We start from the raw sequence: 26,437 nt of genomic DNA, 5'->3' as shown, positions 1-26,437 counted from the left end.
ACAGATGTATTTTTAAATTGTGAGTTCGGAGACCCCAAACTCATTGTTTCTATAAGCTCCCAAAGGTAATCTGCCCTTTAATAATAATTAAAGGCAGCCCCCATGTTAACCTGTGAGAGTGAAAACTGAATTTGGCAGTATTTCACTGTTAGGACATATAAAACACACAAGTATATGTCCCATCTTTAACATACATTGCACCCTGCCCATGGGGCTACCTAGGGCCTACCTTAGGGGGGCCTTACCTGTATAAAAAGGGAAGGTTTAGGCCAGGAAAGTCAGTGCACTTGGCAAGTCGACTACTCTCTTCCCCCCTCTGCCCCATCCTCTGCACCCTCCACCAATTGCAGGTCTGAGCAATGTTTACAGGGCTACTCATGTGGGTGGCACAACCAGTGCTGCAGGCCCACTAGTAGCTTTTGATTTATAGGCACTAGGGACTTACCAGTAAATCAAATATTTCAATCATTGGTAAACCAATCAACAATAAAATTTACAGAGAGCATATGCATTTTAGCACTGGTTAGCAGTGGTAAAGTATGCAGAGTCCTAAAACCAACAAACAGGTCAGAAAAAATAGGAGGAAGGAGGCAAAAAGTTGAACGATGACCCTGCAAAAAGGGCCATTTCCAACAGTATTTATCTGCTACGGATTAGTGAACGGATTCCTGCAAATGTGATAGCCATTGCAGGGGTTATCTTAACTAGAACAGGATATTGATTCTCTGTGATGAGTCAGTTAAGAGACATTTTGATAACTTAAATAATTTACACCATTCCACCAGAGGTCTAGCTGTATAGTGGGATCCTACCCTTTGTCCTAGACCTAGCCACTCTGATAGAGAAGTAATTTGGGTCTATATCTCTTTGCTACATTTTTGATACTTTGGCCTAATGGCATTGGAGCCGCCTTAATAGTCTGAAGTCAGATTTCTTGAAGTATTACATTGCCTTTCCTTCCATAAAGAGAAGTGTGTAGTCTGGAACAGTTCTTCTTTCGTTCCAAATGTTTTTTTCATTCAGTTTAAACTACTTTTCTATTGGCATTCCAACACAGGGTTTATACTTTCTCTGCTGAAGAAAAACCTCATATCCTGTCTCGAAAGCCATGAGATTCTCCCTCAAAGACACAGATGTTCAAGATTTGTGATCATGTATTGCATACATGATCTTGTCCCATTCAGCAAACTAGTGAAAGCAATAATGGGGTTGCAGATAGCCAATTGGATCTGCAAATCGTGTAATATAAGAATGTTCACGTGGCACCAGACTTCAGGCTTATACAGCAGGAGCAAAAGCCTCATGAATGTTTTTTAATTAAGTACCTGCGTGATTCAATAGTCTTGCACCCTGGAGGTGGCACATTTGACGAGTAAGGTCTGCACCTTCATTTTGGTTGCAGTCTGGTTATCTGCAGAATTTTTCGACTGAAGAGGACACCAACCAGTTGGGAAGGCTGAAAAGCGGGAGGAATTAGTAAGGAAGTGGTGTACGACCATCCCACTACTATTGGTGCGCTTCCTCCTTTTCAGTTCTAATGTGGCTGTCCCAACAATTCTCATTATTTGCTTCCAACAGTGCATGCCAAAATAAAGCACTGGAATTCGGCTTGGTAGGCGGTGGTTCATAGGTAGCTGGCAGTGCAGAGCTCAAGGAAAGGACATTTTACGTTTGTGTGAAGAGATGCCCCACTCGTGTTTAAGCGATTACAGTTTTCAAACCATTTTCTAGCGGTGATACAGCACTGGCAGTGGTCAGACGAATGGAATAAGTGAACAATAGCTAAGAGGAGTGGGATTCCCCCCCAAAATGATCCGACTTGTCACTGGTTTGTACGTGTAAATAATTGTGGCAATCCAACAGCATTGCTTCACATTCTATACCCTGCTATAAAGAGCGCAGAACAATTGCTGTGCTCCTATGTAAGTGAATGTTTTCTTTAGACCTACTAAATAATCCTACATAAGAAATCCCTGCAAAGGAGCCTTCTGTTTCTCTTGTCCCACTCCCCCAAATCCTAAATGTGTATATGTAGTCCTTGATTTCACCACCTAACCTAGTAGGGGACTAATGCCTTCCATGAATGACACAAGCCAAGTAGCTAAAATGCTTTTTAATTGTATTGTCCTCATTCTTGTAAAGGTATTTTCTTGTAGGCCCAGGATTATAAGTTTTCTTTCTTATGTATTTTGCTTAGTAGGTGTCCTGAACAAATTGGACTTTACGAATGTTAAACTGGTTTCGTTGGGTGAACAGACAGGCATACAGCAAGTTCACTTTGAGTTTTATACATCAGGTTTAACTGTTTGCCTAGACAACAGACCACTAGCATCATGCGTAATATTAATCTTTGGATGTCTCATTTTAGTAAGTCCAGTTGTAATAGTATTAAGTTTGATTTCAAAATCATGCCACCTTTCTGGTTACCTTGGTGCTGATTCGTTACTCTTGACAGAACTCATCCACTCCTAGGTCTCCCCCATACATTGCTGAAACTACACCCCTCCCTTAACCCCATCCCCTCAACCCCCTCAACAATCCATCTGGTCAAGGCAAAGGCACAGGATGATTGGGATACCATCAGCATACCTCGAAAAAGGTGATCATGGGAAGTGAATAAGTCTGGCCAGCAGCCTAAAACACACTTTAAACTGGCATGTTGAAATTGAGGAGGCCACTGAAGAATGGCTTTGCATTCTCTGTAAAGAGATCTACAGATCCTTTGAGAGTGGACCTTGATGACTGAACAAATCTAGCTCCAAGCTAAACCTCAATGCCCAACTCCTCAGACAATGACAGGTAGTGTGAAATGCTCAAAAGAGTAGCAATATCAGAGCGCAGACATGCCACCATCTGGCATCAACCCAAGATCCTCCAGGGCAGCTACTAGGAACAGTTGTGTGCTATGATAAGGCTGATTCCTACTTGGGTGTACTCCAAAAGAAAAAGAATCCTTAAGCTCCAGATATATTTTCACCGGCACGTTATAAGTTTGCTGCTACTGCAAACAGTAATATTGGCCTAATGTTTGTTGGCTCCGAGGGATCCGACCCCAGCTTTTCAGCACATTTTCTACCATTGCATAAATTGATACGTAACAATCCCTGAGTTTTAAGAGTGATGGTGTATCTCACCAAAGGCTGTGCCGATTCTGTACACAGCTTTCTTGCGAGATGCATTGGATATAGATCTAAAAGTGCGCCCAATCAACTAGCATGGGGATAGCCTAGTCCACTCTTCATAGTTGAAGTCGGTCTCCTCTCAATGGGTCTCTTTGCACGGCCCTCAAAGTGAATTGCTGTATAGATATCTGGTATCCTTTTTTTTATTTTATTTTTTTTATTTTATTTTTATATCCAAAAAAAGATTATTGCAGAGCTTCTGACATGCAAGAATATTGGAGGTCAGTGCGTCTGAATTCGCTAGTTTATTACACAATTTAAATATCTTTTTCAGAATTGTCTGACTCTTTAGTCTTATTTGAGAAATACCCCTTCCTAGTTCTGAACATCCGTTTTATCTTCAAGTGTAGTCCTCTATGCCCGTTGAGTGTATACTGAGTATTCCCATCTCGAGTAGCTTCTGCTGATCTACTCTAACTTTTTAGACCCTTGTTTAGATCTGATTGAAACTATTTTGGTTAAGTTTGGAGCCACCCATCCATAGTATTGCATATCTAGTTCAAACAGAAACCAAGTACTCTGCTGTGTCCCTTGCTGATGGGACAATCAATATACTATTGGATAGAAACCCTGTGCCAATCACATCTTTGAGTTTTAACCCCTGAGCTCCCAGGCTTAAACTTTTTTTTTTTTTTTTTTTTTTTTTAATAAAATGTCTGGCCAACTAGGGTAATGTCAGGAGAGCTGTGTCTTACACTGCTGCCCTTAATGAGTCTCCATTTGTGTCCAAGGTATACTGGCAATCTAATACCAGGTTTAAGGACACATCTTCATCAAATGTGATTAGATTTTAGTCTTGGTGAGCTGTTTGGTGGGGGGGGGGGGTTGGTGGAGTGGAGGAGACAGTGTGCCTAATTCTTCCTCCAATTTTTCTCTTTCAATTTTTCACTGTGAAATCCTGCCCATTGACTTACTATAGCAGTTCCCTTGTCGAACTCCTCAAATGCCAGCACCCTGTGCCCTAAAGTCATAGGTCTTCACTCATACACTTGTTTTCTTCAATGTAAAAGAGCATAATGACCTTTGTGAGCTGAGAGGCCTGGTACTCGCACTAACTACATTATTTTCCTCCTTAAAACTGTGTCCATCATCCTGCATCTGCAGTGCCATACACATTCTTCAGGCAGCGCCCTCAGCAAACGCCCTTAATGTGAATTTTAAGAACTGAAAAGCACCTACAACATAAAAAGCCACCAAATAACCTATATTGATAACCGCCTTGCCCTCTGGGGTTCTCAACTGCCTGCCTGAGCTTGTGCAGGCCAGGGGAGATGGCCTGAATGGACATTGATTATCTGCCTGCTGTAAATTAACAACAAACTTTCAAGAAAGGTGGTTATGGTGATGGGAGCGTTAACTAAAAATGTCTTGAGGGGGGGTTTTACCTGAAGGGAGGGTGCTAGACTGTAAGACTGGGATATATCTGCAGAGCATATATTTGGTCTCAGTCTTGGACATTGTCCTGCATAATAGGAACTTTCCTCTCTGTGTTGGTAAAAACGGAGCAGAGCCTGCTATGTGCAAAAAGGATTGAATTACATTTATTTTGGACTATAACTATTCTTCTTTTATTTCAGACACCGTTCAGTCCTCCATCTGAAGCCAGCAAGTCCAACACAGCATTTGACTCTTCATTCAGTGTCACTAGGATGGTGGAGCAGGAAAGTACCACATATGATAACACTTGTTAATTATGCTACTGACACATGTTGTGACCTTTAAAGGGAGGTTTGAGGCTCGTAATGAATTTACTGAGCAGTCATTGTATAGCTACATAACCAAATAGGTTTCTGTAAACACAAGTTGTTGAAGGTGGTCAGTGTTTCCATGTTATCTGTAGTTGCTTGTCCTTCATGGGATGCAACATATTTTAGTTGTGCTACTCTGTTTGCTAACAGAGAAAATGGCAGCATTTCTTCACATTTTATGGTGCTTGGTCATTAATCTCCTTTATTGCTAATTTCTGTGAGCCTTGAAGACCGAGAGGTGTGTACACGTTGTATACAATGTTGCATGTGCTCGGAGCCAACCCAGTGTTGGGACCTTGTTGGGCACAGTGTTAGTTTTCCTTCTGTCATTTAGGTGGTCTGAGATCTGTTATAGTTTCTACTGTATCAGCCCAGAGGTCAGCTAGTCTTCTAATCTTTTTGACAATGAGAAACTGATTTTCTATTTTATTTTGTTTCCTGGCTTCAGTTTGTAAAACAATTTCCTTTTGTGGATTCCCTTATGGTCTACCACTGCTATTCTGAAATTGCACCTCAGTAAGCTATCTAAACATTCTTCTCTTGGGGCCTGATTTAGAGGTCAGTGGACTGGTTCCTCCATCAGAAGAGGTACTGATATCCTGTTCGCCAAATATATAAATGCCATAGGAAATAATTGGATTTGTATTTCGGCGGATGGGATATCCGTCACCGTTGTGACGGAGTATCCCGTCTGCCGACATCTAAATGAGGCCCTTGGTTACCCTAAGTTTGCATTCATATAGATACAAGTGTTCAGGTGAGTTTAGTCTTTGGGTGTCTGAGATCACACTGTGGTAGAAAGGGTCTTGTAGTAAATGAAGATCAAGTTTAGCCTCACAAACTACCACTCAAGAGGAAGATCTCAAAACCACTGTGCTGCTAATGTTAGTTGTTGACAGATTTTCAGGGTATTGTGCCTCCACAGTTATGAATGTACTTACAATATATTTATGAAGTGGGATTACAGGAGTGCTTTTTACTAATACGTTTCTGCTGTGCCTTCAGATTGGCTACGAAATCATATTCATGCTTTGTGTCAAACTAAACAGGGCTTAGTTGGAGTTTCCTGTCAATCTACATCTCAGTTTTGAATAAGCAAGTTTCTTTAATTCAAGTGTACTATTCTCAGGAAATTGTAACGTTGTCATTCTCAGTAGTTTTGTGCCACTCTTTAAGCCATAAGCAAGTAACCATACCAGAATTTACAAACATCTCAAGAACCCGACGTACCACTGGTGGAGAAGTTTGCCTTTCTGTCTGAATTCTCTTTAGATTTACCCAGATCCACACCAATTGTAATTTCAAACTTCACACTTTACCGTTAAATCAAACACCAGTGTGATCACAAACTGTATCTTCAAACACATTGGTTCATAAACTAAAATCTGTATATTGGGAAACAGGACTGAAATCACTCACCACAAGAAGGAAGTAATTCTTCTAGGTACTACCCAATCACATACACGCCTAGCTAGGTTTTGACCACATTGCCCTAACTTGCAATCAGTACAGTTTACCCTTGTGCACAGAATGACCACCACTTTTCCTCTCTTAGTGCTCACTCACAACTAGACTATTAAGGATTTCATAAACTCAAATCTCAGCTCCACTTTTAAAATTCCACAGAGACTAACTATATTTAACGTATGTTCTCCAAAACTCTGTATCTCCATAACTCAATAGTTTTACATAAAATAGTGTTGAGGGAAATAAATCAACAATAGGATAGACATTCATCAGCAGACTGTAACATGCTATTGACCACGTATTATACAACACTCAAAACACAATACCATAACACAATACGAAAAATCTGAGAAACACACAACCATCGCAGATCACACCATGTAAGACATACCACCCTATTTACATTCACCCTTCCAATCTTCTGAACTGCACTGCCATCACCTTCGACCACCACTTTAATGCACACAGGATTCTCCAGCTTAAAGGTCTAATTATCCATTAATAAGCCGCCTAGCATTACTCATTGCCTGCATTTTCCTCCATAAACTGACACCCCGCCCCTAATTTTGAAGGGTCAATAGGCAGGAAATGCAGAATCCTAAATATTAAAGATCATTTAAGATCATTAAGCCTGCCCAAAAAGGCTTTACAGTTCTCAAATGTTGTAGGTTTGTTAAATAATAGTTTAATTATAGAAAACAAAAGCCATTAGAATCAAGGGAAGAGGTGATACCAAAAAATGTAATCAATAAAAAGCAATATGCCTTTCAGAAATTGATTGCCAAATTTGCAAGGCTAGTTTATTCAGATAATAGTAAATAGGCCCTAAATACAGACTGGACCTTGAGCATTTAACCCTCTCTAAGCAAAAAGCAGCATGTCTACTAAAAGTGAGAAAACGCTGGCTCCTCTACAAAATGCATGTATTTTTATAATGTTGTGAACAAAAAGAGCATGTAGTTTGTATAGCACATCTTTATGTAACGGCAGAACTGAAATGTTACTTGCACAGTTAACAAATTGCATTGTTATTCTAAAATAGCACATACTCACCCATTATAGTTATTGGTTAACAGTGCAATTATGTTGCAGAAAAAACATGTATTAATTCAAAACACAGGAGACGCAATGAACTGCTTTTGAACATAACATCGACAATCAGAAGCTCAGCGACTAAAAATGTTTCTAGGTAACATGTCAAGAATTTTCACAGGCGAGGATTATGCTTCTCCTTTGGTATTTATTACATACCAGACAACAGTAAACTATTGAAAATTAAACTTTGAAAGTTAATTTCCCATAAGAAGTATATAAACTTGTTGGTGCCATAATTTGTCCTCTTTCTTTGCCTAACCGCTGAGGAACTTTCACGTCCATATTGAATCAATCCTCTATCGCCTTCTGTAGAAACCACAGCAAAACCAGGCAGAACAAACTTGAAGTCATTGAAGGACCAACCGGGTCTGGAGCTTAAAGGTGTGACGAGACTCATACCTCAGTTACCCATTCTTCTGATCAGAATCTGAAGAAAGACTAAGAAAAAGGCATTGTAACACCTGGGCTTTCAGGAAAAAGGTCATTGCTAAAACCACAACAATGTATACAGGAGGGAGGGAAAACATCAACAGCATAATCAAATACAATTGCATGGAATTTGTATGTTGTGACATGATGGGGTGGAATAATCCTTGCCTCCCTGTCCTTAATAGAATTGAAAATTCTTGATGCATTAGCTGGAAAAAAAAATGTACTCTATGTAAGGACCAGAGGCTTCGGCTCATGCTTGTTCAAAGCTGTTTCAGGACTACAGAAGCCACATCTAAAATTGGTTTGTAATAAAAGGGTTTGAATGTAGAATCTATAGAACAGTTTGCTGCTCTCATTATGCCTTGAAGGTGAGAACCAAGGCTAAAAGATTTTCTGCCATAACATCTCTTGCTAAATGGGTGCCAAACTTTGAGGTATCTGTGCCTCCTTCTGAGAGAATCCATTTCTCCTACCAAGCCAGAGTGGCAGAAGACACAGGATGGAGTAGTTTCTGAAGAGCGATGAGGTGTTGACCACCATTACGCTGACTGAATTCCCTGGTACGATCTACATACTCTTTCAAACAAGTGGTTTTGGATTATCTGGAAAGCTGGGATAAGTAATGTCTAGAGAAGGTTTTAGTCCTTCAGGATATAGAAAAGGTGATGCTATCATGTAAACACTGCCTGAAATGTCAAGGCTCTAACATCTGACACTCTCCTACATGGCACCAAACATAACAAGGTAGTCTGTTTAGCTGACTGTTTCTTACTAGACAGGTGTGAATTGGCGAGTTATCTCTGGAGGAATTTTAGAATGATATTAACATCCCATAGGTTGGAATATTTTGGGATGAGAGGATTAGATAGACGAGTGCCTCTCATAATTACTTACCAAAGGATGTTAGCCATTCGGTTTTCCCTCAGTAAGACAATGAGCCGCGGAAATTGAGGATTGATAGTTGTTTACGGAAAAATATCCTAAGCCACTGCATGCCATTTCTGCTAAGAAGTTAATGACAAAGGTAACCGGGGCCCCAGATGATCAACAGCCATGTGATAAGGAAAAAAAAAAAAGTATTCGAGAGAGTTTAAACTTGTAGCAGAAGTGAACAGTTCAAAGAAGTAGCACCCAAAAAGACTTCACTATAAAGAAATTTGTGCTCCACTTTTATGCAAAAGGTAATATAAAATGTTTCCCTTTTTCCTCTTGAAAGGTTTGAGACCCTACTACCACTCCACTCTTTAGTGACTGAGGTCTTAATTGTAGGTTGACTCTGGTCTTTTGAGTTTTTATCTTGCTAACCATTGATTTTCAGAAACTGGTTGTAAGACTGTTTAATAATAGACCTATATCATTCTAATCAACACAACTTTCTTTTTGTTTGTTTATAAAGCTTTTATTAGCTGGAACGGTATAAATAAGAAAATTACAAGCAAAAATACACCGCATGAGGATTCAGACTACCAAATAACCTGCCAGTACATTCTTCTCATCCTAATGCTTTGATGCGCACTTAGATTTGTGGGGAAAGGGCTATTGTTGACCCGGCTGGGCACGACTGCACCTGCAGTGCAAATTTGTAATTCTTGAAAAATCTTATCCATCTTTTTCCTATAATACCAGCGGTGAACTTGTGACTCTCGCGCCTCCAACACTCCTGCCCATAATGTATATGTGTGGTCAGTGCTGGTGAGCATAAAGAAGCTTATAGCCATGGTTCAAAACAAGCACCCTATGTCCCCCTCCTATACTACCACAGACAGATAGCCGCAAGGGGAACAGACTAAGATGGATAGCTGAAAATGGTACACTCGAATGTAAAAAAAAAAAAAAAAGTCAGAAAAAAGCCTTATTTGGGTGGCGGAGAGTGGGCCAGACAATGGAATAGTCCCATCAAAGAGTGTTCCAGGAGCTACCTTACAAGAAGAGCAGGAGTAAACATTGATGATTTCCATTAGGAAGGTTTCACAAAGCTCTTTTTTTTTTTCTTCTCGTGAGGGCCTTTGCGTTCGAATTTTTGATACAAAGGAGAGCACTCCTGGAAAGACGCCCCTCATATAAATGCATATGTAACTTCATTTGTACGAGTCCACAACAAGACCACTATCACACTCGTACTTTTTAATCAACCCACAAAATGTATTTGGTCTAGTCGTACTGAAATCAGTGCAGTCATTGTAATTAGTTCTTTCTTCAACTGCAGCTACGGGCCTTTTATGCACGCTTACTCTTCCAAAACCACTTCTAGCGTTATTATAGGTGATTACGCAACAGTCAGTCACAGGCTAGGCCCGGCTCTACCGTGCTCAGTTCTTTGGACTATAATATGTTATCCAGTTTTGCGGTGCAGGCCGCTGTTGTGGCAGTAGTGTTAAATAAAGAAAAGGTATGTGTGTATTGGTTATTACCTCTGTTGGCTGTTTTGGTATTTACACTTGAAGGTGATCTATGTAGATGTCTGCCCTTTAGCCAGAACCAAACTCCCAAAGTGTTTCTGGCAGTTCTCGAAGTCCTATCAACCTAGCATTTTCTATCCCATTGTGATTTTTGTATACTCTACCTAGGCAATTGGCTGCTCAAATCTGTCTTGCTCATTTGTCTAGAGAGCAACTGTTGCGTTAGCAACACTCTAAGACCGGTGACTCTCCTGAAAACAAAGGTCATTCCTGAGTCCATCCCACAGGCATCTGTTTTACCACCTCAGAGCAGACAGTGTTTTCTCTGCACGCTTATTTTCTTCCTCTCGTATGTGACCTTAGGGTGGTGGTTGCAGTGACACTTGAAATATCTTTGAACTTCGTTCTTCAGCGCCATTTGATTATAAATTGGAATCGGTCTGTGTATGTAGTCTGCCTAAAACATTGTTTCGTGCCATGAGTATCCATAGATACACAACAAATGCTATGCATTTTTCTGCCATCTAGTCATGCGCTCAAACATGTGCAAGTTGTTTTTCTTTGTAGTCTTTCGAATAGCACATTTTAGTGACCCCTATTACTTGAAATGTGCATGGGCATTCGCTCCATTGCTAGAATGTTTTTTCTTTGCCGTTGGGTTTGGCTTTGTCTCCCCTGAGCTCTGTGTTGATATCTTATGGTGATGATCTGTCTTCGGGCCTGTTTGTGTTCTCCAGACCTGTTTAACAGTTGATGCATCCAGTAGCCTTTCAGTTTTCCTGCAACATTTGTCGGGCTCAGCAGCTTAGAACTGCTTGATGGCACGCTCCTGGCTGCTGCCCCTTTTGGAGCCTACTCCATCTTTCCCGAAAATGTTCAGTCTGGAATGGAACAGTGTTGAGAGAAGTCTCCCTGGACAGACAGTCACCAGGTTTGCAACCTTTGTCTGGTCTCAAACCACAATGAGACTTCCAGCTCTGCCTGCCTCGCCTTCCACTCTAAAAAGACACTTGGTTATTGACACCTCACTTGACGATCAATGATGCAGTAGCAGGGAGATGACACACCAAACTTTTCGAGGATCAAGAGGTTGGGGAGGATCCACAGATTGGGCCCTCGGCAAAGCAGCCTCTGCTTTGCAGCCCGGAGTCAAGCTCCCACCTGGAGTCCGAAACCAAAGAACCCCAGGCTCTCAAGGTTCAGCCACGGAAGATATCGACCAGGAGTATGTCATCCCTCCCTCCTCCACCTGCTGGTCACCAAAGTGAGGCCAAGCACTGCCTTTGAGGAGGGCTAGCATCAAGCCCTGAAGACCAGTGTCAGGCTTCCAGTCTTTCATTGCCTGATGGCAATGGTTGGCACCAAACATGCCTCTGATCCAACGCTGAGCTGGTCTCCGGCACTGAAACAGCCACAGAAGACCTGACTTCCAGCACTGATAACACCTTACACGGTGGCATCGAAGACATCCTCTGGGCCATCTTTGGCTCTAAAGACTTTGTCAGCCCTTAAACCTACCTCCACACCAGTGAGTCAGAAACCAGCTTTGATGTTGAAGCACCCGGTGCCCACAGACCTATCCTCCTCCACTTCATCCAAGGACTAGCCTACAAGGAAAAACTAGATGCCAGGCAGAAGCAGAAACTCATCCATCTACAAACTGCTAGGATCCTCTCACCCTCTGCCAAAGGCTAAGGCCCCTGTTCCTGTCAGGGGAAACTGACTTTTGAAGGAGTTCTTGCCCTGGAGCCTGAACCACTGCCAAGACTAAGAAGCACTAGGATCGTGGCACTAGCCCGCCTCCTCTTCCTTCCTGTCTGCCTCATCCCTCCTCCTCCTCTTCCTTACTCTCTGCCTCCTCTCCTCTTTATCACCTCGGCCACAAGGAGCCTCCTTCTGTATCACCAGAGGGTTTCTCGCACCCTTACATGGGGAGGGGGTTTCCATGATATCCACTGCACCCCCACAATACTCCTTTTGACCCTCTGCCGCATGATGACATGTGGGATGATGATGTTGACCCCTGTAAGCACACTGACCGACTTTTGCCCTGCTTACCATCCCCACTTATGACACTATGCATCTTTTCCTTTTGTAAAAGGAGGCGTCCCTATGCAGAACCTCATGGTAAGAAGTAATGTCCAGGAGGACGAGGATTTCATTGTGAGGCACTGGCCTCCACCCAGCTCAAAACCATTCCTGAACTATTCAAGGAGTTCATTAAAGCCAGGGTGGTCATCCATAGGATAGACAACAAGTATAAATCCTCTCCCCTCAGACACTGCATACATCAAGTGAGAACTCCCTCGTGCTCCATATGGCACATAAGTGTACCAGTGTCCAAGGCAGCAGTGACGCACATACATCAGGCAAGGAGAGCAGGAAGATGGATGCGACGGGTAAGTGGGTCACCACTCAGCAACCCATTGGGGCATCACATCCCTTCCCCTTCCTCCCCCAAACTCCCCAACACCCAGATCATGCTACACCAGTCGGAAGAAGACCCCCTCCAAACACTTGGCTCCCATACCACAGACCATGCTTCCCAGAACATGTGCACCTCCTTGAGGAGGTAGTAAAGGCTCTTGATTGCAAGGGGGAGCCGTAGAACTTGTGCCACCACAACAGCATGGCAAAGGAGTGTACTCCCTGTACACTCCAAGCCTATACTCCACCTCAGACCCCTCAACAAATACATCCTATCAGAGCACTTCCACTTGGTCACTCCCGCGGATGTCAACCATTTCCTACAGCAAGGCGACTTTATGACCGCACTGGACCTGAAGGATGCCTGCTTTCACACCTCAATCCATCATGCACATCGCCGGTATCTCTGGTTCGTGACAAGGGGCCATCATTTTCAGCTCAAACTTCAACTCCTCTGGTTTACCACGGCCTCCAGCATGTTAAGTGTTTTGCCGTGGTAGCCGCTCACCTAAGGAGGAGTGGCGTCCATGTGCTCCCTTACTTGGACAACTGGCTGATCAAGAGCACAAACGAATAGTGCTTGGCTCATACCCAGGCCATCATAGACCCCTTGCACAATCTAAGCTTCACCATCAATACAGTAAAATCCTATCGTCCACCCATTCAGGTTCATTCATTTCTAGGGCAGTTCTCAACTCAGTCATCACAAAAGCTTATCCCAGTCCTGCACGGATCTAGGCTTTCCAGTTGTTACTGCCCCTTTTTCAGCCAGATTGACAAATAAGTGTCAGGACGGCCATGTACCTCCTCTGCATGCTGGCCTCCTGAATTGCCATAGTTCCCCATGCAAACTTATAAATGCGTCCATTTCAGGAGTGCCTAGTGGCACAATGGTCACAAGTACTGTATTATTGGGACCATCTAATGTTGATTTGATCCAGCGCCTATCACTCTCTGCAGTGGTGAAACAGCAACAGTATGTTGCAGGGCTTGCTATTTCTCGACCCAGTGCTGCAAGTGACCATTTCAACAGATGTTTCCCTAAGCAGGTTAGGGGCGCATTAACAGGACTTGACCATTCACGGCATGCGGACATTGCACCAACTGACATTCCACATCAACCACTTAGAGCTGTTGGCATCCAGTTAGGACTCAGCTGTGTTCTACCACATTCAGCACAAGGGGGTCCTTATCCATACAGACAACATGGCCTCAATGTACTACCTCCAGAAACAGTGCAACACTCACTCTCCACAGTTGTCCGCATTAGCTCAAGGCATTTGGTTGTGGCCAATTTGCCAAGAGGTGGACTTTGCAGGCGTGCTAAGCAGGATGCAGCAACAAGCCCATGAGTTAGCTCCATCCGCAAGTCTTACTCCTGTACTTCTGTCGTTGGGAGTTCCTTAATATACACCTCTTTACCACTGCCAAAAATACTAAATGCCCAACCTTTGGAACCAGGTTCCCACAACCTGATTCCATGATAAAGCACTATGGATGAAGTGGTCTGGGATGTTGTTCCACCTCTCCAATTCCTTTGATTCTTGGTTCTGAAGTTTCAGCAAACATCCCTTCCTCTGATCTTGGTTGCTTCTATGTGGGCCAGGAAACCCTGGCTCACCACCCTTCTCTACTTCTCCCTAGTGCACTGTGACAAACTACCCAACCAACCAGACCTTCTCATCCAGAAGCAGGGCACAGTCAGGCACCCCAAGCCCCAGGCAGCTCAATTTTGTGATTTGGCTACTGAAGTTCTAGAGTTCAGCTACCTCAGTCTCCCTACTGAGTGTATGACCATCCTTGAGGGTCCTCGCAGACCCACAACAGAGGACTGCTATGCAGCCAAAAAGAGTAGATTTTGCCATTGTCTCCCTAAACACACTTTCCCTCAAGTAAGCAGTCCAAAAAAGAAATCTGCTACCTGCTTCATTTGCAAGTGTCCAGCTCGCCTACACATCTGTGCCACTGCACTTAGCTGCAGTTGCTGCCTCCAGCAGAACTGGGGCCACCTTTCTTACTTCAGGATTCCTGTTAAGGCCTTTATGGAAGAACTTAACCGGGTCATTATACCAAGGGTTCCACCTTCATAGAACCCACCACAGTTTCGATCTTGGAAGGTGGCCTTTCTAGTGGCCTAAAGCTCTTTCAGGCACTTTAGTGAATTTCAAGTTCACACCCTAGAGCAGCCCTTCAGGTGCACAACAATTGAGTTGTCCTTTGAACAAATCCAAAATTTCCCTCTAAGGTAGTATCCTCCCTCAATTTTAATCAAACCATCAAACTGTTCGTTTTCTGCCCACACCCAAATTCTGTAGCAGAGATGGTACTTCACAAGCTAAGACATTAAGAGAGCCCTCTGGTATTACATTGATGGAACAAAACCCTTCCACGGAACACAGAAGCTTTTTGCCTCGATTAAAACCAGGCAAAAGCCATGCTCTTTACCAAGCAGGCATAGCCTAGTGGTTAGTAAACGCATTCCATCCTGCAGCGTCTAATGCCAAGAGATGATTGCCCACCCCACTGAGTACTCACTCTTTCTGCAAAAGGGCTTTCCTAGGTAACTGCCCTGTAGCTGACATATGTAAAGCAGCTACCATGCCCACCTCACACACTTTCACGGAGAACTACTGTGTAGATGTGTTAGCTTGCCAACAAGCTAACCTTTGCCAGACTGTTTTATGTACATTTTTCCAGTCCTCTGCAGCATCATCTGGCTAGCCACCTCTTACGGGACAACTGCTCTACAGTCTGTGCACAGCATGTATATCTACAGCAACACATGCCACAAACTGAAAATGTTATTTACTCTGTAAGCATTTGTTTGTGGCCATGGTGCTGTATATTCACATGTGCCCACCCAGCCTCCTCAAACCTCAGCTTGTTGCAGATATCTTTCCTTCTTGCTTTTTTGCATGTTCATTCTCTTTTTATCTGCTCCATTTCAGCGTCACCTGCTGTGCAGAACAATCAATATAGCAATGGAGCTGGTGCCCATTATCAGTAATAGGAGTCACTATCACTTGTGACTTGAAAGACTTCTTTGAAGACAATCAGTTTGCATACATCAGAGCCCAGCACTAGATGGCAGGAGTATGCACAGCAACTAAATGTACAGCAGTATGTGCTATAAATAGCATAGCATTTTCCCTTTTTGAAGCAGGTATAGGAATCTGTTGGTGACCTCTGGAGTGCAGCCTTCTGAAAGAATCTGCCTTTCACGTTCCGACTCCTTCAGAGACTCCTACTGGATTCTTTCTAGCGCAGATGTGAGAAGGTTATTTGTGAGTATCATTAATCTCACTTTTGACTGTGGGGGGGGGGGAAGACTTGCACATAATTCATCTGGTGATCAAGGCCATATTCTTGGCCTCTATTTCTTCCTTTCTTTCCACGACGTCAACACTGTTCAGTTGAAATTGCTTGGGCTACGCCCACGCTCAAGAAAAGGGAAAGTGCTCACACAACTGATAAGCCTAGCACTGTTATTGGCAAAACGCCTACTGACCAGGCGCTGGAAGGCCACACTAGCCCCCTCGGTGACACAATGGAGTATGGAAGTGATAGAATGGGGAAGAGCAGAGAGTGCCTCCCTCAGAAAGGAAGAGTAGAGAACTGAAGCTTGCCGGTGGCTCTAGACTGGGATGAGTTGTTGGACACCTTCATAACAGCGTGTGAAGGGGAAGGGGTCCAGGTTAAAATATAGAAGTACTCATGGCTAGCCGCTGCAACTGGAAAAATATGACTACTAACGCTAGTGGTTTGTTGCAAGTGGAAACATGACATTGAAACAATGCCACTAGACATAAGTAATTGATAAGAATTCCATAAATATGTAGAACAAGAACACTGAGGTAAAGACTAATAATCGAACTATGCTACACCAATGCCAAGGTCCCCCTACAAGAACAAGATGTCAAGTAAGGAAATAGAGAGAAGGAGATGAATGTTAAAAGCTTTGAGTTAATTAGGGTTACAATGTATAAACTTATGTATAAATACAGTGTATTGTACCAACAAAAGTGAGTACACATATGGTAAATAATGTAAAATAGCGCTACCGAGTTCACAATGCTGTGTATTATGTACTAAGGAGAATACAAATCAAATCAAATCATTAACATTTATAAAGAGCGCTACTCACCCGTGCGGGTCTCAAGGCGCTAGGGGAAAGAGGGGGTTACTGCTGCTCGAAAAGCCAGGTCTTTAGGAGTCTCCGGAAAGCGGAGTGGTCCTGAGGCTGGTGGGGAGGGAGTTCCAGGTCCTTGCCGCCAGGAAGGAGAAAGATCTCCCACCTGCCGTGGAGTGGCGGATGCGAGGGACGGAAGCGAGTGCGAGGCCAGAGGAACAGAGGAGGCGGGTGGGGACGTAGAAGCTGAGGTGTCGGTTGAGGTATTTCGGTCCCTTGTCGTGGAGGGCTTTGTGTGCGTGGGTGAGAAGTTGAAAGGTGATCCTTTTGCTGACTGGGAGCCAATGCAGGTGTCTCAGGTGTGCGGAGATGTGGCTGTTGCGGGGTACATCGAGGATGAGGCGGGCCGAGGCGTTTTGAATGCGTTGCAGGCGATTTTGGAGTTCCAGCGTAGAGGGTGTTGCCGTAGTCCAGGCGGCTCGTGACGAGGGCGTGGGTCACGGTTTTTCTAGTGTCGGCGGGGATCCAGCGGAAGATCTTGCGGAGCATGCGGAGAGTGAGGAAGCAGGCGGAGGACACAGCGTTGACTTGCTTGGTCATGGTGAGAAGAGGGTCCAAGATGAAGCCGAGGTTGCGGGCGTGGTCTGCGGGGGCCGGTGCGGTGCCGAGGGCTGTGGGCCACCAGGAGTCGTCCCAGGCGGACGGGGTGTTGCCGAGGATGAGGACTTCCGTTTTTTCAGAGTTCAGCTTTAGGCGGCTGAGCCTCATCCAATCTGCGACGTCCTTCATACCCTCTTGTAGGTTGGTCTTGGCGCTGGCGGGGTCCTTAGTGAGGGAGAGTATAAGTTGGGTGTCGTCGGCGTAGGAGGTGATGATGATGTCGTGCTTGCGTACGATGTTGGCGAGGGGGCTCATGTAGACATTGAAGAGTGTCGGGCTGAGTGATGAGCCTTGGGGTACGCCGCAGATGATCTCGGTGGGTACTGAGCGAAACGGAGGGAGGAAAACTCTTTGGGAACGGTTTGAGAGGAAGGAGGCGATCCAGTCCAGGGCCTGGCCTTGGATCCCGGTGGAGCGGAGGCGGGTGATTAGGGTGCGGTGACAGACGGTGTCGAAGGCAGCCGAAAGGTCGAGGAGAATGAGGGCGACTGTTTCACCGTTGTCCATCAGGGTTCTGATGTCGTCTGACTGAGATGAGGGCGGTTTCCGTGCTGTGTTTGGTTCGGAATCCGGTTTGTGAAGGGTCGAGCAGGTTGTTGTTTTCCAGGAAGGTGGTCAGCTGTTTGTTGACGGTCTTTATTACCTTGGCTGGGAAAGGCAGGAGAGAGATGTGAAATACCCAATGTATAATACTATGACATGTATCAAAAATAATACAAATGTTTAAAAAGGGGGCGGAGCTTGCCCGGCTACAAGATGGCCACGTTGTAGTGAAGCTCTGCCAGCCACCGTAAAATCCGTCCATAATCCTACATGTCGCATTCAAATTATACCACCAGGTGTGGTGCCAAGGACAACTACGAGGAGGGGGCACGTGCGGATGCCCTTTTTCTCCGGGGGAAAAAAAGGATGAACGGGAGCCCTGTAATGCGAGACGCGCTGGCAGCCAGCTGAGAGCTGGACGCGTGGAGGGCCGCATGAGCGGACGGGTGCGGCCCCAGGGGAAGGATGGTCGGAGACAAGAGCCCGGAGCGGCAGGGGGAGGCGGAGTGGCTCTCGAGCCCCGCGGCGGCGGGTGGCCCCAGTGGCGAACCTCTGACACCGTGTGACGGAGGGCGGTGAGGAGGACCAGCAAGCGTTGCGAGAGTGCACCGGTGGCACGAGTGCGCTTGAGAAACACAGTGCGTGGATGCAGGTGGGCACCCCCTTCCTCCTCAAGTCAAAGAAGGCCTTTTGGGGAAAGTTAGAAGCTGCGCATTAAGGGCGACGGAGAACGCTGGGATAGATGGTGTAGCATCTGGGCTGGCGGGCCCTGGAGGCCTCTGGTGCCGTGGGAGGGCCCCGCTGTTGGCGCACTTTGTTTCAACGCGACTGGAACATTAAAGAGACTGATCAACAAACGTAGCACTTTCAGCGCACAACTGAGTGAAACGAGGTGATTGCAACCAACATCAGTAATTATCAGCGCGCAGCACCAACCATCGCGGGGCGGGGTGCGCTGGTGGCGCGGGCCTTTTGGAACCGTGAGGAGAATCTCCACAACACCTAAAACATGGGCAAGACAGATAAAACGCAAGCCTGGCTGCAATTTGAGCGACGGAAGACGCAGGGCCCAGCGGGAGACGGAACAGTGACGGACTCAGAGAAAGGCCCGGAGGGCACAGCAGGGGAGGAACAGGACTTAAGGCAGCTCCTAGTTTCAATGCAGCACAGTCTTAATCAGATAGACGGGAAGATCAACGCCCTCACATACCGAATGGACAGAATGTCTGAACGCATAGATAAGCACACGGAGCGATTAGATCATGTGGAGAATAGGGTGTCTCCGACTGAAGACTGGCAAACAGAACTAACAGGCGGCCAAATGAAACTCAGCAAAGAACTGGGAGCGCTCAAGCTAAAGGTGGAGGACATGGAAGCCCGGTCCAGAAGGAATAATCTACGAATAGTGGGCCTGGCGGAGTCCACTGCGATTACCAACATGGAAAGCTACATTGAACAATTACTGGTGCTACTACTGGTTCGTACTACCTTTTCGGACCTATTTTGTAGTAGAGAGCGCACAGATCCTTAGCAGCTCGCCCGCCTCCGGGGGCCCCGCACCCATCATTGCTAGGTTATTGAACTTTAGGGACCGCGATGCTGCCCTACGCCACGCAAGAGAACTTAAACAATTGCAATATGAGGGCGCGACGTTGTCGATATACCCGGATTTTACAGTACAGGTACAGGAGGCGAGGAGAAAATTAGTTGAGGGGAAAAAACAATTACGGTCCATGCACCTGGAGTACAGAATGCTCTACCCAGCAAAATTGAGAGTTGACGTGGGTGGAAGTCTGATTTTTTTTTTTTCACAGACCCTAAAAAACTGGAACAATTTATGAAGCGCAGGAAGGCGAACAACGGTGTGGAAGCTGCCGCAGACGAGGACATGTAGGTAGCGATAAGAGGGTGGTGTTTCCACTACCACTGTCATTTTCGATACACTATCAAACCTGCAGAAGATGGAGTTTTTGTGATACAATGGAACAGAGAGATCACATGTACTGTACGTTACTGAACAATCTGGCCGCATTATGGGAGCAAAAAGTGACATGATTACTCACTAGCATAGGTGGCCGGCACGCTAACACACAGACAAGGCAGGGTAACATCCGCCCTGATGTGTGCCCCACTTATACCCCAGAAAAAGGGAAGTGTCGTTCTGGGCGGGTGGAGGGGAGTGACGAAGTTGGGTAAGGGATGGCTAAGATGGCCTAGTTGGGGGTATTGCCTATCGTGGGAGGTGGGCGGGTTGGCAGTGGGTTGTTTGGGGACACTTATTTGAGTACATACTATTACACAAAGATATAGAGTTGCAAATTTACAACACAGGTAGGATTAATATTGTACTGCACTATAATAGAGAAGACAAACCTCTACACACACACCCTCCCCCCCCCCCCCCCCCCCCCCCAACATAAATAAAAATCGCAAACAGCTTCGATTGATCACCTGGAACGTTCGGGGCCTCAATGACGCGGGGAAGACTCGTAAGGTAATAGCGTATCTACGTAATCATAAGGTAGATATAGCAGTTTTGCAGGACACCCACTTGGCCCCAAATAGCCCTATGCTTACGTCCCAGAGATTGCAGGGACAATTTGTTGCGGCAGGATACACCTCACACTCCAGGGGTGTACTGATCTGGGCATCAAAAGAAACTGATATTGGTCTCTCCTTGGTGGCAGCGGACCCAGGAGGGCGATATGTGGTGGCACATTGTACTGTGCGAACATTCACATTCTTACTGACAGGCATATACGGCCCCAATTATGATGACCCCCTATTTTATCGAGAATTGGCGTTCAAGGCAGACTCCTGGGAGGGCAACCACAACCCTGGTGCGGTTACTTCAACTGTACATTAGACCCAGCACTGGACAGGTCGGGGAGGGGGGGGAGACAGACAGACAGACAGACATTGCGTCTAGCCGCCGAACTGGGTATGGTAGATGTGTGGCGAGAGACACCCTGAGAGAGGAGGCTATACACACTATTCAGCTGCGCGCAATCTGCATACGCGTATAGATTTTTGGCTAGTGGCCTGCCGATTGCTGAGCAACCTGACCCTGGAAGCTCCTTGGCCTCTAACATATTCAGACCACTCCCCAGTACCAATACTGTTGACAACTGAAACGATAATGGCTCCCTTTTCACTTTTAGATACTGTCTTTAATGCCGAATTGGCCTCAGATCAGAGTTCTTTTGGATTAATGAGGGATCTGTCCCTGAGGTAGGCATGGTATGGGAAACCTTTAAGGTGTACATTAGAGGGATTACCATAGCCAAACATGCGGGGTGCTTCGATTGATAAGGCGGCGGCTCCAACTACTAGAAAGCGACTTATCACAACTGGAGCAAGACCACAGTGACACTGCAGACGCCAACGTGTTGAACCAAATTCACGCTAAGATACAAGAATACCAAGAGACAGCTCATACAGATATACAACACCTGGGTAAATGCACCACAGCCCGAGTATACGGGGAGGGAGAAAGACCGGGGGCAGTGCTGGCGAGTTTGGTACGTCCCCAGCGAGGCAAAAATACAATTGAAATCATACAGTCTGAGGGGGGAGAGGAAATAAGAGATCCTGAACATATAGCTGATAGATTCCAAGAATACTATCAATCATTATACACTTCCAGGGTTGACTCAAACTCTGAGGCAATAGCGGACTACCTCACACATCACTATGCCAAGACTGACACAGGAGGATAGGGAGGCTCTCAGTGCACCTTTGACTCTAGGCAAGATTACGAAGGTGCTGGGGGGTATGGCTGAGGGAAAGGCTCCTGGTCCAGACGGGCTGACAGTGTACTTCTACAAAGCATATCAACACCTATTCCTCCCAAAGTTAAAAGAAGTATATGATGAAATGGTAGAGAAAGGTAGCATGCCCCCATCAATGAGAGAAGCAATGATAATCACCCTGCTCAAACCGGGTAAACCCCGTGAAAACTGCTCCTCCTATAGGCCATTGTCACCGTTAAATGTAGACGTAAAAAATTTCGGCCGGATTTTGGCTGATCGCTTGGCTGGAGTGTTGCCACATCTGATTCGGCCTGAGCAGGCTGGTTTTGTCCCTGGCCGCAATCTGTCCATGAATCTTCGCACATTATTTGGCACAATCCAAAATATTAACCCAGAATTGAGGGCAGTGGCAGTCTTCCTGGATGCCGAAAAGGCGTTCGACTCGGTAGAATGGGAGTTTTTGAGGGCGACTTAGCGCAGATTTGGGGTAGGCGACACCTTCCTTCAACTGATCTTTACATTGTATTGTGACCCCCGAGCCAAAGTTTGCGCCAACGGTACGGTGACTGAATCGTTTGGGGTTACGAGGGGTACCAGACAGGGTTGCCTGTTGTCTCCCCTGTTATATGCATTGGTGGCGGAACACCTGGTGTGCGCATTAAGAGAGTACCATGGACACCGGGGTCTCAGATTTCAAAATTACACCCTGGTTTTGTCTACGTATGCAGACGATACTCTATTGTACATCAAAAATCCTGAGCGTAATGTTGCCCCAATACTTCGGGAAATCATAAAATTTGGCTCTGTCAGGGCTAGTAATAAATTGGAATAAGTCCATTGTGTTTCCCTTGACTCCAGTAACAATGCAGGTCGACGTGGACTTCCCACTAGGGTGGGAGACGAACACTGTCAGATATTTAGGGATACAGGTGCATACTGACCCTAAGAGAGTGATAGAGGATAATTTTGAAACTGCATTGAAAAAATTGTCGTTGGATGTGGAGAGGTGGATAAAACTACTGTTGTCATTACTTGGACGCATAGCGCTGATGAAAATGGTGGTTTTGCCGCGCTTTTTATTCCTGTTTCAAAATATACCGATAGTCCTGCCGAAGACATATTTTTCCGCTTTGAAAATGTTATTAATTAAATTGGCATGGGCGAACAAGGTACCGCGCATGAATTGGTGAACTCTGATGCTCCCATATGAGATAGGGGGGCCTGGGCGCCCCAGACCTTGAGATATATTACATAGTAGCGCATGCAGCAGTGGCGCAGGACTGGATTCATGGGACAGGAGAGGCCCTGTGGCTAAGGATTGAGAGGGAGTTGGCTGCCCCAGAGCAGCTGAGTAGTAGGTTGTTCCATACCCCCATAGACGAAATAAGGAATTTGCATTCATAAATTCGGTTACGCGTGCATGGCACGAACTCATTAGCAAGCAGGGACTGGGATTATTATATTCTTCACATGTCGTGGTAGAATGCTGTGCCTGGTTCCCTCCTGGGAGAGACCGTAGTTTGGTGCAATCCATGCGTGAAATAGGCATTGACAAGATGGGGGACATCTTCGAAGAGGGCATAGTGAAGACTTGGGACGTAATAGCGAGGGACACAGAGACCCCAACTTCCTTGCACCGATATCAGTATCACAGGGTGAGACACGCTCTGACAGAATTATTGGGAGACGGTGTGCAAGAGCCCCCGAAGGTACTTGATCTCTCGGTGGTACTGTTGGGGAAAACAGCCTCACCGACTGATTTCTTGTCTCTATGCACATGTTCAGAGGTCGAGGGAGCACGAGTTATCGAGAGCCCGTCTGGGATGGCCGAGAGAGCTGGAGGTGCAGATCTCGGGCGCACAGTGGCACTACTGCTGCTCTAGAACGCGTTCTATATCCCTGAACGGCAGACACCGTCTAATACATTTTAAATATCTGAATAGTCTATTATACCCCCCTGCGACTCTATCAATATGGTTTACGAGAGACAGATAATTGTCCCAGATGTGGAGAGGAACGGGCTGGATTCTTACACAGGTCTTGGGTGTGTGGGGGTGCAGCAATTTTGGAGGGCAGTGACACGAGAACTAAACAATATTGCTGGAGTGCAGATGACCTGTGAGCCGCTGACAGCACTTTTGGGCTGGGATAAACAATTAGCAGTGCATAGTCGCAGGCTAGTGGCGATGGGGTTCCTATTGGCCAAACAGCGGATAGCAATGCGATGGGATCGTGGCCCAGTCCCTACAGTAAAAGAGTGGCATAGAGATATGGCATATTGTAACACAGTCAGACAACCATAACAAGATGCTCCCCCCCTGCCACTAGGTCGAAGAAATACTGGGAGGCCTATAGCCGCTACCTTGCTGGAAAGGAAACAAGGGAACCAGAAACAGGAGAGACATTCTGATGGGGCGTAGTAAAATTGAATCTCATGAACATATGTAGTAAGTGTGGCTAGATTAACAACCCGATGTTTCGGGGTAAGGTGGAAATGTGTAGTACTGTTTAATGTATGCGACCTCTTAAAGTACATCAAGTGATTGATATGTTTGCAACAAGATGAATACATTGTTATGTTGTAAGTGCCCGCATTAAAATATAAATAAAGATTAAAAAAATAAAAAAAATGTTTAAAAAAAAAAAAAACACTGTTCAGTTGAAAAATCCACTGCATTATTTTATGCAAAGATGCAAGGAGGAATTGCCTAATTCTCAGTGGAACCAATCTAATCAACACAGTATTGGTCTCAAACAATAGTTTCAGAATCGCTTCCCATCTTCGAAGAAGAGATAAATGCAGGGAGACCGTGTTGGGAGACTATCACACTCCACACATGTGAAATCATTCAGACATTTCCACCAACTGTGTTTTTTTTTTTTTTTTTTTTTTTTTTTTTAACAACTTCCAACTCACCACATGCAATCCAAATTTAGTGTTCCACCTGAGATTAGGGGAAAAGTTCTTGAGAAATGTCCTCCTTTTGTACTGATTGGGGAATTTTTTAAGCATTTCTTTAGCACACTGGACTCTTTAAAATTCAGTTTTTCTACCTCTGGGCTAATTCACATTCCTTACTGCTGGCCTTGTCGCTCATCTTCTGCTTTGGCTGCAAAACAATTTTCTGATGCTTTCTAGCAGATCTTCCTATCCACCAAGGAGGAATTGTTTTATATCAATTCATTCCATTGCTGAACGGAGAGCCAAGTCCCAAAACTATTTTGCATACATTTGTTCTAGCAATAGCTTGTGTCTCTGGAAATAATTTTGCTATGCAGCTACATAAGAGAAAATGTCTGATATTTTGTTGCTAGGTGTAGAAAGGAGTTTACATTCTTTAAGGGAACTTTAAAAATAGGCTCTGACTTTAGCTTTCCTCTTGGCTTGTAGATGGTTGAAAATGGAATGATTTTGGATTTGGGTTACTTACATGTACAGGCACCTTAAAAATATAAGTTGTGAGATATAATTGTGATCACCCTTATTATCCTCCTATTAAGGGGGAAAGACTAACGCGCTGCCAAACCGGGGGGAGCCAAGCCCCGGCAACAAGGAGACTGGGGGCGGGGCCAGACTTGCTCCGAACACGCTTAAAGCGATGCCTGCCCTCCCACTCTGCGGGACGCTCCCGGACAAAGCCCGGGCCTAGGGCGGGCCCGTCCATCGCCTGGATGAGGCTGGGCTACCCCCCTAAATTTCGGCCTACTGGGAAAGAAAGAGTGGGACCAGGTGTGTCCCCAGTATCTTCCTGCAGGACCCCTGGCTGGTGCATCTGTTTCTCGGTGGCCGTTTGGACAGGTATTCCGTAGTATGGGCCAATCCTAGCTTATAAACATCACGCTAAAAATTTAAACTTGGCGGGACGCACCAGAGTGACTTTGTTGTCTGGCCGCCCCTGACTGTTGAACTTAAGTTTTAAATTATTATATTTTTATAATTTTATACAATCTTACATAATTCAATAGGCCTCACAGTTCTATCTTTTACGTTTTAGTCTGTATAGATTGAATTTTCGCTATTGTGTACGAATAGGAGCTTCAGTTAGTAAGAAGCGTTCATAAGCAATATCAACTGAGCTGAGTGTAGGATTGAAAGCTAGAGATGGGTAAGAGGAAGCAATTAGGTGTAAAAGATACATCTCACTATAAAGATCATACTTCAATACTAAAATATATCTCCGGAGCAATGGGGGCTATTGATAAGCAGATCACAAACGTTGTGGAAAGGATATCAACACAGAGGGGCCCTTTCGCTGTCTTATCCTTTCACAAAAAATCCTCACCTATAAGACCATTCCCCCCCACATCAGCTAAAGGTAATAGATAGCAGGGATCAGGACAAGGGCCCAAATGGGTGTATCCAACATATAAACAAGTCTATACTTGAGGCCAAAGACTCCTCGCCGCCACCCAAATGCATTAGGAAACCCAGAGTATCTCAAAGAGGAAGTGTTTTAAGCTCTCAGATAGCCGAAAGTGGCAATCAGGGTAACACAGGTACCCAACCTTCTGGACAGCCCCAAATTAAAACTGTCACTACGAAACCCCACCAGAAGATAACTGGAATTACAGTAAATGCACAAGCAAACACTCCAGATATCAT

The 26,437-nt window shown here is 45.2% G+C and overlaps 1 protein-coding gene across 4 annotated transcripts in view; it reads left to right on the top strand.

Annotated features, from left to right (window-relative positions):
• LEMD1 (LEM domain containing 1) overlaps nt 1–26,437 on the top strand; it is a 353,053-nt gene that overhangs the window by 250,232 nt on the left and 76,384 nt on the right. For all 4 annotated transcript variants that reach the window (XM_069238551.1, XM_069238549.1, XM_069238547.1 and 1 more), the window contains one exon: nt 4,760–4,843. In XM_069238551.1, the coding sequence (XP_069094652.1) occupies nt 4,760–4,843 (84 nt within the window). The remainder of the gene's footprint in view (nt 1–4,759; nt 4,844–26,437) is intronic.

This window comes from Pleurodeles waltl, chromosome 6, assembly GCF_031143425.1.
Source record: "Pleurodeles waltl isolate 20211129_DDA chromosome 6, aPleWal1.hap1.20221129, whole genome shotgun sequence".
NCBI classification, from domain to species: Eukaryota; Metazoa; Chordata; class Amphibia; order Caudata; family Salamandridae; genus Pleurodeles; species Pleurodeles waltl.
The sequence above is the reverse complement of the archived record's forward strand: the minus strand, read 5'-3'. Positions and strand labels throughout refer to the sequence as shown.